The sequence below is a fragment of the Platichthys flesus genome, chromosome 5 (assembly GCF_949316205.1).
Source record: "Platichthys flesus chromosome 5, fPlaFle2.1, whole genome shotgun sequence".
In the NCBI taxonomy this organism is placed as follows: Eukaryota; Metazoa; Chordata; class Actinopteri; order Pleuronectiformes; family Pleuronectidae; genus Platichthys; species Platichthys flesus.
In genome coordinates, this window is record NC_084949.1 from 2,500,863 (window position 1) to 2,517,997 (window position 17,135).

General features: G+C 40.4%; 1 protein-coding gene across 2 annotated transcripts in view; it reads right to left on the minus strand.

Annotated features, from left to right (window-relative positions):
- Nucleotides 1-17,135, minus strand: part of LOC133953690 (E3 ubiquitin-protein ligase DTX1-like) — a 35,064-nt gene that overhangs the window by 12,275 nt on the left and 5,654 nt on the right. For both annotated transcript variants that reach the window (XM_062387734.1, XM_062387733.1), the window contains exons 3-4: nucleotides 3,148-3,362; nucleotides 2,161-3,050 (exon numbers count right to left, since the gene is read on the minus strand). In XM_062387734.1, the coding sequence (XP_062243718.1) occupies nucleotides 2,161-3,050; nucleotides 3,148-3,362 (1,105 nt within the window). The remainder of the gene's footprint in view (nucleotides 1-2,160; nucleotides 3,051-3,147; nucleotides 3,363-17,135) is intronic.

A 17,135-nucleotide genomic window follows, 5' to 3' on the forward strand; every position in this document is an offset into this window, starting at 1 on the left:
ACAACAGTGAAGTTTACATCTCATTCTTATGAGATGTAAACTTATAGTAATATGTAGTAATATGGATGCAGCATTAAGATGACAGCCCTCCTTCCATTGTAATGACATTGTGATCCCTAGTATTAGTTTTCCCAACAAACCATCTAGTTGTAAAGAGATTTCACTCAAAACCACACATATAAACCGGGTGGTGGATATTCAGGAACGGAGTTTGCAGGATTTATAATGTAATACAAAAAACCATGGTATACATCCAGAAATTATATTTCTGTCAGGACAAAAGTCGTCGAAGCAACTGATAGAGCAACAGACACATTGTCCTCTAAAGACAGTGTTCCTCGTTAAATAACCATTGACTCTGGCAGCCCACCACAGTCTGATCACAAGTTCACAATTTGTATACCACACTCATATAACATAGAAGATATCGTGTTGTTAATTTGATAACTTGCTATATTGTAGCACTGTGTGCCGAACGTTTATTTGTTTAACTTTTTCAACGACCTCCACAGATAGAATCCACTGAATAGAGAAACGCTGACAGAACATATAAGCAGGCATCGCACAAGGGTCTAAAATATAATCTGCTGTATATGTGCATTTGGTCATTTTCTAAATAATACAAATTATAAATTTAGCAGAATGGAAGTTATCCCAGACCCACTGACATGTGAACCAACCAGAATGAAAGTGAATGTCTTCAACGTGGAACTGCAAGCCAGTAGATAAAAGACACAAGTATCAGGACAGGAGTTTTGAACAGATTTGGTTGGTAAGTTATCATTCAGAAGAAAGTTAGAGAAACAAATACATGTTAAAAGAGAAATGACAGGAAAGGAGAAGAGGAGGTCAGGGTCTTAATAGTGAATAAAAAGGAGCAGGTGTTCATGGACAGTGTTCAGGCTGAGAGGAGAGAGGTGGTGGGGGAGGAGAGCAGCTAAGTCTTGCAGTTCACTTGTGTCAAATCCATCGCCTTGTGCAGCTGGCTGACAGTGTCAGCTGACTCATTGTACTCTTTACCATAAGTGTTTCCACACTATTACCGGCTATCAAACAAAAGTAAATCAGGTTACACTGACTACATGAACCCACAGACCTGAATTCAATCGACAGACTGAAAATGCATAAAACTGGAATGTGGTTCCAGTGTTACTACGGGAAGATGGACAGAGGTGTGAGAGAAAAAGGTTTGTCTTTAAAGTTGAGCGTTGGTGTCTCACTATGATCCTTAAACTCAATAGAGTGCACAGTATATTTAATAGGATCATTGTGTAATTAAAGGTTAGTGGTTGAGACCTGAGACAGAGCTGCTTGCTGCTCTTTGAAATTTGCATACCATATGTATTAAATAGTTTTCGAGACAAATTGCCACACAGACACACACAGGAATCCAAATAATGTCAATCAAAAAAAAATTTAAAGACCTTGTATTCTCATTAATCTACACTGATTCTTTCTTAACATGGATTTAAAAATGTGTTTCACATTAAATCCCCACAGTTCACTGGCTTCTGGTTCTGTTGACCTAAGACACAATGAAAGGAGGGTGGGTGCTGCTGAATCTCATTCATCTCCACTGCCTTCTGTCTGTTCATCTTTAACCTTCATGAGGAATTATTTCAATACACCACTTTCCCCTGTGTTAGTAACATCTGCCTCCACATATTGTATCTTTGATTAAGGATACGCACCAATCTTAATACCAAAATACACTTGAACAACAGCACAAAGAAAACCTAGCATTTTCCAGAGGAATGAATGGGAATCTGAAGACTCACACCTGATATCACACCACTCATAGTCAGTGCAGAGCAACACCACTTGTTACAACACTCACACATATGACAGCCTTCAGTGGGAGTGACAAGAGTTGTTTGGGTAAATGTTGTTGTGAATGTGAATATTTAGTGCTGCATGCCAAGGCCTTCCGGATATTTGCATGTTTCAACATGCGCATGGGCATGTATCATTGCAGGGGATAGTATTCAGACTGAATACAACAGGACTGCATGATATGTAAAAATCTCCAATATCAGATACACTGCAACGATTAAATGAGATGAAAATAAATGGTTCCACTGCCTCAGAAAATTGCTGAAAGTGAAGAAAATGCTTCAAATCAAGCTCCTGGTTTTGTGTGTGTGTGTTTCATTAACTCACCCTGATGCTATGAGCGCTCTGGACTGGGCCATTGCAATCCTCTGTAACGCTGGTCTGCTCAACCCGGCTAAACTTGACCTCTGTGGCAACGGGGCATGGCACACTGTTGATGCGGACGATGGTGTACGCTGCGGATTCAATACCAATGGCGACGGAGATGGCACTGGAGAAGGAGGTGTGGTCACCTTGCAAGCAGGGGTTATTAATGTGGCAGTTGGCACTGAATCATTGGCTGTGGATGAGGAGTGTTTGGCCGGAATGGGCGGAGGGTTCAGGCTGGGGTTGGATGATGGAGGCTGAGGAGGCGGGAGGGATGGCGGAGGAGGCCTGTTGGAAGACAAGGAGACACCCAGAGAGGACGTGCCAGCAGTAAGGGCGGCCAGCGACTGAGCGAAGAGCTGGGCGTTCCTTCTTGGCGAGGCTATGTTTCTAGAGATAGCAAGACCGTGTGGAAGTGTTTGGTAGTAGTTGGAGTTCAGCTGCTGTCCTCGTCCCAGAGTAAATGATTTAGATGGACTCAGAGGTCTGGATGCGATGGGTGCTAAGTTCTTCGGCCGCTGCATGGTTAGTGAGCGTCTGCCAAGAGTCTGTATCCCTGCTGTCCCCCCCCCTGGTCCTACTGTGTTGGTCTTCACACTAAGGACCAATAAGCATTGCTGACAGGAACAGGGCTGACCCAGTCCAGGAGCTGACAAGCCTCCATTAGGGTAGACAGAGCTTCCAATCCCCATGGTGACCCCTGACACTCCCACACCCAGCAATGCTCCTGTTAGCCCTCCACCTACTCCAACACCTCCGCCTTTGGGTACAGGGAGAGGACCAGACACTAAAGGGTAGGCCATATCAGCACGTCTCTGGGTCCTCCGACACCTCTGGCTTTGTCTGTTTACCTGTAGCAGGGAATACAGGTTCAGAACTTCAGATATGGAGGAAGTGTCAAGTTGATTGTCATTGATGTTGATGTTGATGTAAAGAATTAAAACAAACCTGTGTCATGTTTTGAAAATCAATGAGGTAGCAGAAACCAAGTGGTGTCAGGTCGAGGAAAGACTGCTGGCGGTTGTGGGCACTCTCAATGGCAATGGCCACCTCCATGTCATAGGGCGTCCATGAACCTGCATCGTTTTCCCACTCCCACTGCCAGCCCTGACCCGGGGCCGAAGCGGGGTCATAAAAACTCCTTCGTACCGGACGGATGGTTCCTGAGAAGCAAAAAATAGGAACATTTTAATTTAAGATAAAAACTGATTCGGATGATACAAGAAATAATTTTTGCTGATAATTTTTCCCCCTTTCTACCAAGGTAACAAAGAAATCTTACCCTATCTTACAGTTTATTGTGTGTAATGCACCAAATACACCCATGATTAATTTAGAGGCAAAGTAAACAAAGACAACTAATTAGACTCATGTCTGCCTGGGCAACCTTTTGAGCGACCATTAAACTACCACAAACCTACATTGCGAAAATAGAGCTATCTAACCATTATCTTTGAATGAGCACAAATTCAATAAAACATGATTCAACCTTTTACATAACCCCATTTAGCATGACAACGAGGAGGCTGGCTTGTGGCAAACTACAAAACACAATGTTAACTTAAAAAAAAAAGAGAAGTAGATGGCAAATGTCATACTTTTAAGATAAATGCACCAACAAACAAAAGTAGTTTCATGGCAGTAAAAGACGATTCAGTGTGTCTTGTTCGAAGGGACGTGGTCCCCGTAATGAAAATGGTCAATCAAGAGTTTGGTAAGAAGCTGAAAACTCAATCAGAATATTGCTTGTAGGCGGTCCTTCAATGTGGCCAGGACCCAGTGTTCACACTGCTCAAAAATTGTGGCCACATGTGGCCACGCCAAATGTGGTCTAACGTGATCATATCACTATCTGATCTGAGCAACACATCCACAACAATAGTGTCTACAGTGGGGGTTGCCAGCCTCGTGGTCCCAAGTGGTGAGTTAAATAGTTCACAACACTTCATCAACTTTGCTCTTTATTTCAAATTCACAAACTCACATACTTGGGTTTTAACTTCCAGTCCAGCCTATTATTGACAAAGGCACAAACAAGGCTAAACTAAATAAACACACCTGAATGATAATTAAAAACACAAATATATATCCAGAATACAACAATGTCTCTCTGTCTCCCTATGGGACAGAGGGATGGGAGGAGTGTCCCTCAACCAACCAACCACAAACCACTTCTTTCTCCAGGGGTATTGGGCTATTCAGTCAATGCTAGGACAAGGAGAGGAAGGTGTGTGTGTGTTTGTGTCTGTGGGTGTGTGTTTGTGTTTGTGTGTGAGAGAGAGTGAGAGTGAGAGAGTAGAGAGACGAGTACAAAGCTCTGATATTGGCAGAGGGGCATGGGTACACAGACATCAAGAGGAGTGGTTCAATAGATGGGGGATTCATTTGTTTTGTGGATAGAGACAGTGAGAGGGTTAATAATTAAAACTGAATTATCACTCACTGAATTGTGTCTGGCGGTGCAATATAGTAATATATATATTGTGAAACGGCACAAAAAGTATTTTAGCTTTATTTATAACGTAACTTTTTTTTTAGCCACACATCCCCCTCCTTGTCCGAATTTGGACAGTGCTTTATGTTCTGCAGCATGGTACAGGTGCAGGCAGGAAATTAGCTTGAAACCAAAACAAACAAACATGGTAGTTTGGACATGACACAGAAGGGGGGCAATCTGAAGGATTCTGTCCAGAGGAGACAAAATAAGCAGCAAGTGACTGAAACAGGGGCTACTTTATGATTATTTTTCCTATTTTATACGAGCATGGTCTTTCAGTTTGAGAGCAGGACTTATTGATTTCATGTGCAGATTTTGGAATGCTCTCAACTCAAATATTTCCTGTCCTTTCTTAGATTCCCTGTGCTCCGGCCTCTCCTCGTGCTTTTTCTGTGTGCACATAACATGACTACTCTCAGAGTTCCCCTCTGGTCTTATTTTTTTATTTTTTCTGCACTTAGAATTTTTTGGTGCAACAAGTCAAACTACCCGGCCAATAAAATGCCAAGTGTAGTGTTGACGAGTGAAACTTTCTTTTTGTTAGCTGTATGTCTTTGAGAGCCCTGTATGTGTGGCTATTTAAACCAGATTCAACACTGCCACCCTCCACTGATTACATCATCATCTATACTTGACCCATTGATTACATCATCATCTATACTCGATCCATTGACTACTACAGTGAGTGAGTCCGTTCTAAGACTGTGGACTGAGACAGCACCAGAGAGTATAAAATAATGTTCTTCCTCAAAGGTTTGTTTACTCCCATAACTACAGCACTGTATGCCAAATACATCACATCTTATAGCACTAAACTTAAAAATCATCAGAATGACGACATTACAGGGTTATAGGGACACAACCACGGTTTGTGTGAGGGCTACACCTGTGAGGTAAAGGATCAATATGATGAAGTTGAGAGAATAATTGTTAAGAGAAAGGTTTATGCTTATTATATGAAAAGAGCTTAAAAAATGCATTTACATAAAGTCATTTTATAACGACGTGTATCTGACTTTCAATGTGTTATTTATATTTTTTATTTAGTTTTTTTATGTGCTCTGTTTTTGTAATCCTGTAAAGTTTCTCTGATCATTGTTAAAAGAGCTATACAACTAAGATGTATCATTATTATAAATATTGTTCGATCCTGGTCTTCCCTACCTGCATGCTGAGGTGTCCTTGGGCAAGAAGCTGAACCCTAAATGGCCCCTCTGACAAAACGGCTGCCCATAGATGCACTGTATGAATTTGTGTGTGTGAATGGGTGATTGGCAATAAACTGTACTGCAAAGCGCTTCGAGTCCATCAACCCTAGAGAATAACACAGACCATTTACCATTGAAGAGATATAAAAATATACCATTTTGGAGCTTTTCATTATTAATGAAAAGCTGCCATGATGTGCAGATTTAGATGTTGCATATTCCCTTCAGTTTCACTCAGATTCCCGTCCTCAGAGAACGACTTTACCTCAGGGACTTGTTGTGGAGACAAACAGCTGAGAGCCACCATCTATCAGAGGTGTCCAGTCCAGGAGGACTACGTGCTCTTTTATAACCCTCTCCATTATACTAATAATAAAAGGAATAATGCTGAAGGGATATTCTGTTCATACGTACAACATGAATAAAGAAAGAGCCATAATGGGAAAAGGGAGATGTGCATCTCAAAATGCTCAAATAGCATCTGTGGCTTTTTTGTGCATTAAGCTTTAGCTTTGTGTTCTATAGAGGACAACCAGGCCAAGGTCTGATCACAAAGAGGACAAGCTGCTTTTGTCTCTTATCATGCCATCAACACTTGACGGTATTTCAGGGCGCTTTGTATGTATGTGTGTGCATGTAAGTGTGTGTATAAGCAAGGCTTGACATTGAATATGCAGAGAATGACGATAATAACTTGGGTTGTGAACACTGACTTAGCACATTAATGTGAGTATTTTCCCATTAATGTATTCTCATTATTATTCGCAGTTGTGCTTTTGAATTAGTACAACATTCATTTACACATCTGTATCCCTGCAAGGCAGTGACATTTGATACAGAAATATGTTCAAGTCTTCGTGCCTAGTTTGCGGGGAAGCACTCCTAGTGATGAAAACGTTATTACAGCTGGAGTCATACTAAACTAAATATGTTGGGATAAAGTTCAGGTTCCTTTGCAGAGTTGAGTATTAGCAGCCATGCTTCTTGTCATTTTGTCACTATGAAAGCCAAAACCAGTGCTGCACACACAGATACACACAGATACACACAATTACACATCCACACAACTCAGGAAATAGGTTACTGTCATTTAAAGTACTGATAATAGTAAACTGGGTAAAATCAGGTTGGGTACCATTTTATTGGCTTAGTGAGTTTTACTATTATGTTTAACATCAGGCACATTCAATTCATGCTGCTCAGCCAACTCAGTTTTTGTTGCCAGAGCAATCCCTCTCCTCATGTTAACATAAATGAAAAAGAACCCAGTGAAAAGATCTGTGGCAATTGATGTTGATCAATATCAGATACCAAAATAGCATGAACTGAGATATAAGAATTGATATTTGAAGAGCAGAAGTTAAATTGGTGCATCCTTACAGTACATACACTCCTGATCAAAATCTTAAGACTAGTTAAAAAATTTCATGAAATTGCATTTTGCACTGTTGGATCTTAGGAAGGTTCTAAGTAGAGCTTCAAAATGCAAAAAGAAGAAATGGGAACAAGAGACCAAAAGTTGTGAGCAGGCAATTTATTGAAAACAACAATTTAACTCAAATAGGCTGTTCATCAGCTGATCAAAAGTGTAAGACCACAGCCTTTAAAAGCCAAAATCTGTGCAAAAATTTGGATTCCATGTCATTTCCTGTTAAGTAATCACACTGTGAAGATCTCTTGATGGCAAAGGCAAAAAAGCTCACCGTCTTTGAACGTGGTAGGATTGTTGAACTGCATAAACAAGGCCTCTCACAACGTGCCATCGCTGCTGAGGTTGGACGCAGTAAGACAGTCATTTTGCATTTCTTAAAAGATCCTCAGGGTTATGGAGCAAAAAAATCAAGTGGTAGACCCAAAAAAATCTCGTCGGCGCTGAGCCGGAGGATCCGAATGGCTGTCCGTCAAGACACGGGCCGATCCTCATCCCAAATTGAGGCCATTACTGGTGCTGACTGCAGCCCAATAACCATCAGACGGCATCTGCGAAGGAAGGGCTTCAAAAACAAGAAACGTCTTCAAAGGCCACGTCTCCTTCAACGCCACAAAATTGCCCGTTTAGACTTTGCAAGGGAGCACCAAACATGGGACATTCAAAGGTGGAAGAAAGTTTTATTCTCTGACGAGAAAAAATTTAACCTTGATGGTCCTGATGGCTTACAACATTACTGGCATGACAAGGAGATGCCACCTGAGATGTTTTCTACGGGGCACAGTGTTGATCTGGGGTGCTTTTTCCTTCAATGGAACAATGGAGCTCCAGGTTGTGCAGGGGCGTCAAACAGCAGCTGGCTATGTGGAGATGTTGCAGCAGGCATCCCTCATGACTGAGGGCCCTCATCTGTGTGGTAACGACTGGGTTTTTCAGCAGGACAACGCTCCAATTCACACTTTTTCCAGGAGAATAACATCACTCTTTTGGACCATCCTGCCTGCGTGTTCCCCTGATCTTAATCCAATTGATAACATTTTGGGATGGATGGCAAGGGAAGTTTACAAAAATGGACTTCAGTTCCAGACAGTGGATGCCCTTCGTGAGGCGCAACATTCGCACTAGCCTTTTGGAAACACTTGCATCAAGCATGCCAAAACGAATTTTTGAAGTGATCAACAATAATGGTGGAGCTACTCATTACTGAGTCAGTTTTTGACACTTTAATTTCTGTTTTAGGAGTTTTTTTTTTTTTTTTTAGCTGTGGTCTTAAACTTTTGATCAGCTGATGAACAGCCTACTTCAGTTAAATTGTTGTTTTCAATAAATTGCCTGCTCACAAATTTTGGGCTCTTGTTCCCATTTCTTCTTTTTGCATTTTGAAACTCTACTTAGAACCTTCTTATATTCAACAGTGCAAAATGCAAATTCATCCAATTTTTTAACTGGTCTTAAGAAATTTGATCAGGAGTGTATAGTGTAGTGCAGTATATTAATTGATCTGTGGGCAGCCACTTTATAACCTTATGACTCTTTTCGCAAGCATTCTCAACTGCTTTCCCATTCAGTTAGCAGGCAAAGAGAATCTGTTTGTGGGGGAGCGAGTGAATGTGTTTCAACAATCAGGACAAAAGTTGGTCAGAAATGACTGTATAAAATAAATGGATGCATTTCTAAACCCAGGTTCAAATTTATAAATCTAACATTCACCTTAAAATAGAGTAAAAGTTACCAATCCAATATTGATGAGAAAAGCTGACAAATTGGTCACAGCGTGGGGACTCTTCAGCATATTGCTCTTTACGAAATATTTGCAGACTTTGAACAAATCCCTCAAATGAAACCTTGAATTTCTGTAATGGTGTGTTTATATAAACTAGTGCACTGACATTACGTATTGTGCCACTGCAAATCAAGACAACAAAACCCTGAAGCTGCATCACAGCTGGTCATCTGCTTATTCAAATTCTATTCATATCAACCAGATGTCCAAATCACACCTAATTAAGGGCTTCCTTGGGCCCTTAGCAATACACACGGCAAGTGTGAAACCAAAACGATGCACAGTTCTCATAATACAGAAGCCACATACACAAATAAATACATAAATACATACATACATACAGACTAATTGAAAGAGATTTCTGGAATTTTTAAATAGATTAGTTAGATGTAGTTATGTTAGGCTGTGCCCCTTTTCTACAAACCAAAACTAATTTGATAAAATTAGGTGTTAGTGGCTCTGAGAATTACAGCTGTAGGGATGAGTGATTTTGTATTGAAAGAGAAGAAGTTGAATAGGTGCATCCATTCCATACAGTACATATAGGGCAGAATATGATTGTCACAAAGTGACAACCAGTGCAGCATGTATCTGTGTACACAGCAAATACAAATATGGCAAAGGCCTTAAGCGTGCTGCTGTTACTTGCACATGGTATTAGATAGAATCAGAGATGGGCAGTATTTCAATTACTTGTATTTGAAATACGTTTTTCAAGTACTTTAAGTATTTTGTTATTTGTATTTGATAGTGCTGATAAAAATCAAATGTAATTTGTAACAAAATACTTTAGAGTGGAGTAATTTAGTATTTTAAATATTCAAAATACTTTCTCCACTAAACAAATAGCAGTTCACGAGTTCAGTCTTCAGATCTTCAAGTGCAGCAGATTATCTGTCATGGTAAATATTTTATCTGAGTGTGACAGATGTCAACTAGCTTGGATGTATAACTTATGTCAGGGTCTGGCCACCTTATATAGCCTATTGTATATACATGCAGATGGTTTTAATATCAAGCTAGTGATAGAGGCTAACATGCTAATGACGCTAGCATGCTGGCTATGCTAGTGCATACTAGTGTTTAGCAAGTTAATTTATCAGTTGAGTAGCTAGCTATAGGAAGAGGGAGATAAGAGCTTGTATGATCATGATAACCTTATCTAGAGACGTCTGACCATCTAATCTTGCAATGTATTTAAAGTTTTGCTTTATCTTCTCAATGTGAATGTCATAATGCCATATCAATGGTTGGGTCTCAAGAACCAAAATGGAAGGATTATTATGTCATAAATATGTCAGTGTGAATATTACACTTAACACTGTAATATATAACTATGGCCTACCATGCCACTTGCCAATGTAAGAGAGAAATTAGTAGGCTACCATGCCACTGGCCAAGGTTCAGTAAAAGAGAAGTAAGTAGGCTACTCACTTGTTTAGTTATTTTTCTGTGCAGAACTTTATGTACAGTAATTTATTTAGGCTATTTACCTGTGTAAAACTGGTTTTAATTCTATATTTTGCTTTATAGTATACATAGGCCTAATGTGTGATGCTATTCATATGTGATGAATATTTGTTTTTGGGCTGTTTACCCATATGTATAGTGGTGGCCAAAATTATTAGAACACCTGTAGGATCTGACAAAATTAGCTTTTTCTTGCCTCCAAATCATGATTTAATGTCATAATGTTCATGAAACATGCAGATGGTTGCTCTGAGCACAAACAAATAACAGATGAAGTGAGTCCTACAGATTTTATCAACTTTTAACTTTAATATTTGGTACGTCCACCTTTTGGAGCAATTACAGCAGCACATCTCTCTGGCATAGTGTCAATATATTTCCTAAGAACTTCAACCCTAATTTTATCCCATGCCTACTGCAACTCAAGCCAAAGGCTTTGCTTTGATTGTACAATAGATCTGTCCAGTTTATCATGTTTTGGAGGCAAAAAAAAGGAAAATAATATTAATAATTTTGGCCACCACTGTATATATATATATATACATAATCAATCAAGTTGTCTTTTATTAGCTCTGCTTAGTGACACTGCCATGATCTTTGAATTGCACGACATTCCGTGACTGTTCTTCCTTTTTGTGGGGTTGACCAGAGCTTTGTGTAAATTATACAGCCCAAACCTGAAAACCTATTTTGTATTTTATTTTGATACATTTATTTGAGGGGTATTTTGTATCAAAATACATTTTGATGTATTTTTGCCCATCTCTGGATAGAAACAAATGCATGTGTCTAGGTATGGTTCTGTGCATTGGTCAAATAAAATATTCCTATGTTCATGCAGAGGTTTTAAACTGAAACCTATAGAAAATAGATGTAAGCTCTGTATTTAACCAAGAAAATCCACACTTTAGCTTAAGGAATTGTGGAATATCTGAAAGATGAAACAATTGTCACCACGTTTGGAAAATATCTAAAGGCTAAGGAATACATTGGAAATACAGGGAGCAGTCGGGGAAATTAAAGTGTGTGAAGTGTATGAGAGAGGACAAAGACGCCTGGGGCAGGTGGAGAGAGAGAGACAGGCCATCTGGTCTTTATTGTTCTCTCTGCCACTGACCCCTCCCTGCACACAGAAACACACACATACCCATACATAACTGCAGACTGACCAGCTGGCGAGCGCATTAAAGGTTCGACTGCTGTTTCATGCATGGCAGGATGGCCTTTTAGCCATTCTCCAAAATCTAGATCAAGATCACTGACTCTGTGAAATTCAGCTTTTGAGACAAGTGTGCACTTCCTGTAAGTCCTGCCAATTCTGGACACTCTCTCCGCAGTGTATTCAATTTCCATGTTACTTTCTCCATGTCAGCATGTGGTTAGAAAGCATGAACATGCCTTCGTCTCATGTAGATCTATGCACTCTTCACGTGTTGTAATTCAAATTCCACATACCTGACTTCTTTACAGACCTTAACCAAATTAATTATCAGACTCACTCTGAGATAAAAATCAATAGATACTAACAGGCTATTTCCTCACTGAGTTTTAATTAGCTGTTATAGTGTGTGAATTTCCCAAAAGGGTTCGATGTTACTGAGGTGCCACATTAAAAAATGTAATAAAATGTATGTTAAAATAACAGTAAACTGAAACAGCCTCCAGTGAAGCAGTTTCATGCCCAGCTGGAGGAGTTCATTTATTTATCATATTTTTAGCAATTTGGTTTTGTTTTATGATTACAATGATACTTTGATTGATTTTTTGTTGTCTTTGTGTGGACCCCTTGAAGATTTGCCATTTAATGTAACTCATAATAAAGACAAAAAGTCCCCAGTGTGTTAACAAATATAGGTCCCCAATCTAAAGTTAAGAGTAATGGAACACATATAAACATGTCTTATGACCTCAATCCTTTGTGACTTTGTTTCCACCATCAAGAAAATTATCTTAACTTTCTGCCCATTTCTTTTGCAGCCTAAAACTTGACGTGAAACAGTTTCTGTCCAAAGCTGAACCCAGCCTGGGGCAGCTGAGCGAAAATTGCAGTTATTCTACTAGCAATATCTTACACCCCGCTCAATAGTATCCCTTGACCTTTAACTCACTTCTCCAGTCAGTGCTCTCAGATACAGAGAAGAGGGGAGTGAGGAGGGAGAGCCGTGAGATGAGGTAAAAGCATGAGCTAAAAGAGTAGATAAAGGAGACTCATAATTTAAAGGTGACCAAATGACAAAGGCTAAACTTCTTTCCAACTTGCTTGGTTCATCTTGCTATCTAGCCCTCCTGTTGTCTGATGCTGTCAATCTGTCTTTTCTTTCATGTTGTCTTTTGCTAACACCACATCAGTATATTTATATAGAAAATATGTTAAATGGATGCATTTCTAAACCCAGGTTAAAATGACTAAATCTTACATTGATCTTAAAATAGAAAAAAAGGCTCCAAACCAGATTAGAAATGCTAACAAATTGATCAGTGTGTGGGGACTCTTCAGTAAATTGCTGTGTAGTAAAGATTTCCAGACTTTGAACCAATTCCTCAAATAAAATTTGGAATTTCTGATTAAAAGTTACAACCCCGAAAATGATGTACATCAGCATTTGCTGATGTACAATCAGAAAAATAATCACTCCTCCAGGCATTTTCTGATGTTACTTCAGTATTTACTGAATATGTTTTACTGGTCAGATTAGATCGAACAACCAATCTATCTGTATGTCTACCCATCTATGAAACACACGTTCAAATTTGATATCTGCTAGCCTCTTAACCCTATCACATGAAAGTCATTAGTCACAGGCAATCCTGTGTGTGTGTGCGTGTGTTTAGGATGGGTCATGATTGAATGGGATAGGAATGCGTCAAGATTTTAAGACTTTTATTTAGTTTAAATTGAATTAAATTATATTAATGATAACATAACAGTTTCGTAGACAAAATTTACATTCCCTTCTTTTTACTGGCACTGGTAGTAAAATGCTGCATTTTAGGATTAGATGCTATACAAAGATGCAAAGCCATGATCTTTGAATTGCACGTGCTACTTAACATTATGTGTACAATCATTGTGAGGTAAAGCCAATATATCATAGAATGGGTCACACACACACACACACACACACACACACACACACACACACACACACACACACACACACACACACACACACACACACACACACACACACACACACACACACACACACACACACACACTCACACTCACACACACTCACACACACACAGAGCTTTGGTTCTTGAACTGGTTCTGCTGTTGACCAGGCCCCATCTCTAACTAGGGAGTTGCACATTGAAAGTAAACAGTTGTCTCATATTCTTTGTTGCCTTCCCCTTCTTCTCGTTCCAAGAATTAGATAATCGTGTGTAATGAATTTGTGGACCTGGGTTAAGTGTTAAGTTAAAGCTAATGCTCGGGCAATAGATATAGGTGGTTGGATACTTTGAGGGAATCTTTGTTCATACAGTGAGATGCCTTCATGTGCTGTAGATCTGCTGCTAGTGTGTGTGTTGCTGTGTGTGTTAGTGTGTTGTGGAGCAGGCAGTAAGTGATGTCCCCCCAGAGATCTCACAGTAACAGTAACTCGACACGCAGAGTTTCACAACAACTCAAGAGAAAAAAGGCTGCAGTATGACCTTTTCCTCTTCTTCGTCTTCCTTCCTTTGGGTTTCCTGGTGATTTATGATGTGTCCACATACAAAACAGGACCCAGTCGGCTAACTTAAAGCTATGTTAGTTCTACTCAGTCAAGGAACGGTGTGATTTCAGTGTATTTGTTGAATAAATGTTGATCAGATAATGAGAGTTATATTAACTTAACTTCTCATGCATCTGCCTTCACACCATGTACTTCCTCACTGTTTAATTTTCTGTTGCCCTCGCCACACTGCCCCGTCAGCTCCGACTCTGTCATGCTGACTACTTGTTTCCACTCTCTTTTCCCCTTTGTCTCTACTCTGTCCCACCCTGAAAGGGTCCAGTCCCCTGAGTTTGGGGTTCAGGGTCAATTTTCAGCTGCATGGTGTGGCAGAGAGAAAGGCTAAGAAACAGATCAGATGGACCAGGAAGTAAAAACAAAAACAAGGCTTTAGGACAAACGGATAAAGGGACCGACCTACAAGTCCCTGTTTGACGTCCGATATAAATAAGGGAGCAGCAATGACGCTATGATGGCTATGGCGATGTTGGGCCAGCTGTTCTGCTGCCCCATAACAGTGCACAAGATCACTTTATACAAATAATTAGAATCAGGAACCATACAAGCAAAGAATAGATAATGAAACTGATCAAAAATATACGCCTAGCTTTTGGTCTTCGATACAGTCTATTTTCAGAGAGTATAAAAACATATAGAGGGTACCTGGCACCAGCATTACCAGCAGTTCAACAATGTTTCCCCTACAACTGCCTTGTAGGACCCTTGGAAGTTGTCTTTGTCCTTCTTCACATACAACAAATCAGAGACAGTAGATTACTCGTCATCTCCAACCAAAGAGGAACAGATGTTTACCCCAAACAGCTTATGGTCAGGTCAAAGTACCTTTGCTGATGACAGAGAAGCCAATCCTGACCAGAGCACTGGCTGCTCCCCTGCTGTAACATCAACATGCACAGGAGGACAGGCTTTGACCCATCTTGGTTGTGAGTGAGGAAGCACTCCTTCTGGATCGCCAGGACGGACACTAAACTTGTTCTGTGATTTAGAGTCATAGCTTTGTTTGAAAAGATTGTAAACGCAGTCAGGGCTAATGTTTGGTTCAAGAGCCTCCCCCTCCCTAGCACAATCCACCTCCTCCCCTTCGTCTCTAGGGAGTCCCCAATCCAAACCCTACCCCCCTCTATGATGACCCCGATGCCCGAGTGCATTGGGGGGGTCTGGGAATGTATCTCCTTCAGCAGGACCAGCTGGAATGAGAGGAGGAACATGCTGTGGAGCAGGAAAAATAAATGCCTTCAGACTTTGAACAATGCCCTGCTAAGAAAGCGATGACATGCAGAAAAGTAAAATATGTTTCTCCAAATTTTTACTAAAATAAAAAAAATTAAATTGTAGGCTTGTTTCATTTAAAAAAATCATGACTTTCTGTTTGGAAGTTACAGTCCAAGGCTGTCTTCAAACATGGTGTATTTATCTAGAAGTTTCCTTTCACATATGAACAATGCAACAGGAGGTTCTCCGTTCAGACGCATTTACAAAAGCAACAAATACTCCCTATGATTCAGGTCAGGGGTGGCGCAGAAGGCAGAAGCTATGATGTATTCATTCTGTTGCGGAGATCATGTGTTTTTGTTTACAGCAAATCAAACACTAATGACTTCTTTGTCTGTGTTTTCGGCCCTGCTTTCTCATCCTGAAATATTTGTGTGTTTTTTTTTTGCATCTGTCATTTGTTGAAAGTAGGGATGTGCATAATTAATCGCAGATCGATTAATTGATCATTAAGAATTTCGTCTATGAAATAATTTTTTCATCGATAAATTCGCTAATTACACATTTGACCACATGAGGCAGTGTTTGAAAAAAACGCCACAGGCCTACTCAGTTGCCTGCAATTTACCGTGTATTTCCATTTCCAAAGTAAACATGAAGAAGTCACGGCGATGTGTAGCGTGGGACTATTTTGAGTTAAAAAACGATTTGGTTCACTGCCAACACTGCGAACCTGTATATAAGTACAATTCGGCCACGACCCCAATTATGCATCACTTGCAGAAAGCACATCCGATCCCTGGTTAGTGGCGGCGCATCCTGCTCTCGATTTTACTCTGCTAACAGATGCCTGCCAGGCCACCATACAGCTGACCACCTCGCTGAGAAAATGAATGGAGCTGTGGAGCAATGGGGACTTAAAGACCGAGTTATTGCATGCATTCATGACAACGCAGACAATATTGTTGCTGCCAACAATCCCAGTAGAGTGAACTGGAATTCCGTCGCCTTCTTTGCACACACACTCCAGTTGGGAGTGTGTGTCACTCGCAAATCACTGGCTTATCCAGTTGTGTAAAACACGGTGGAACTCCGTGTGTGAGATGTTTGATCGGCTGGTGGAGCAGCGGTGGGCTGTTGCTGTGTTGCTGTCGGACCGAACCATGACCAAGCTTCAAGATGACAGGATCCTTGAGTTGAAGGATGAGTACTGGTAGATGATGGAGGACACACACCCTGTGCTGTCAGCACTTAAATGTGCCACCACGGTTATGTCTGCAGAGAAAGACGTCTCCATCTCGAACAGTTATCCCGTCACCTTCGGCCGTCGTCAATTTCCACCTCATACGCAGTGAGGAAGACGGTCTCAGACTCATCGAATTCAAAGCTAAAGTGCAGTCCTCCGTCATCCACCGAATTAATGTAAGCTAAACTTTGTGTCTTAGTATAAATGAGTTCCATAATAAATAGCCAATTCGGTCTGCATTTGCAGGTACCACGAGTCGGAAATACATGTGATATGCTAATCTTATTGATTTCCCCCATCATTTACAGGTTCAGTCTGATGAGTTTGTGTCATCCGCAGCCATGATCTCAT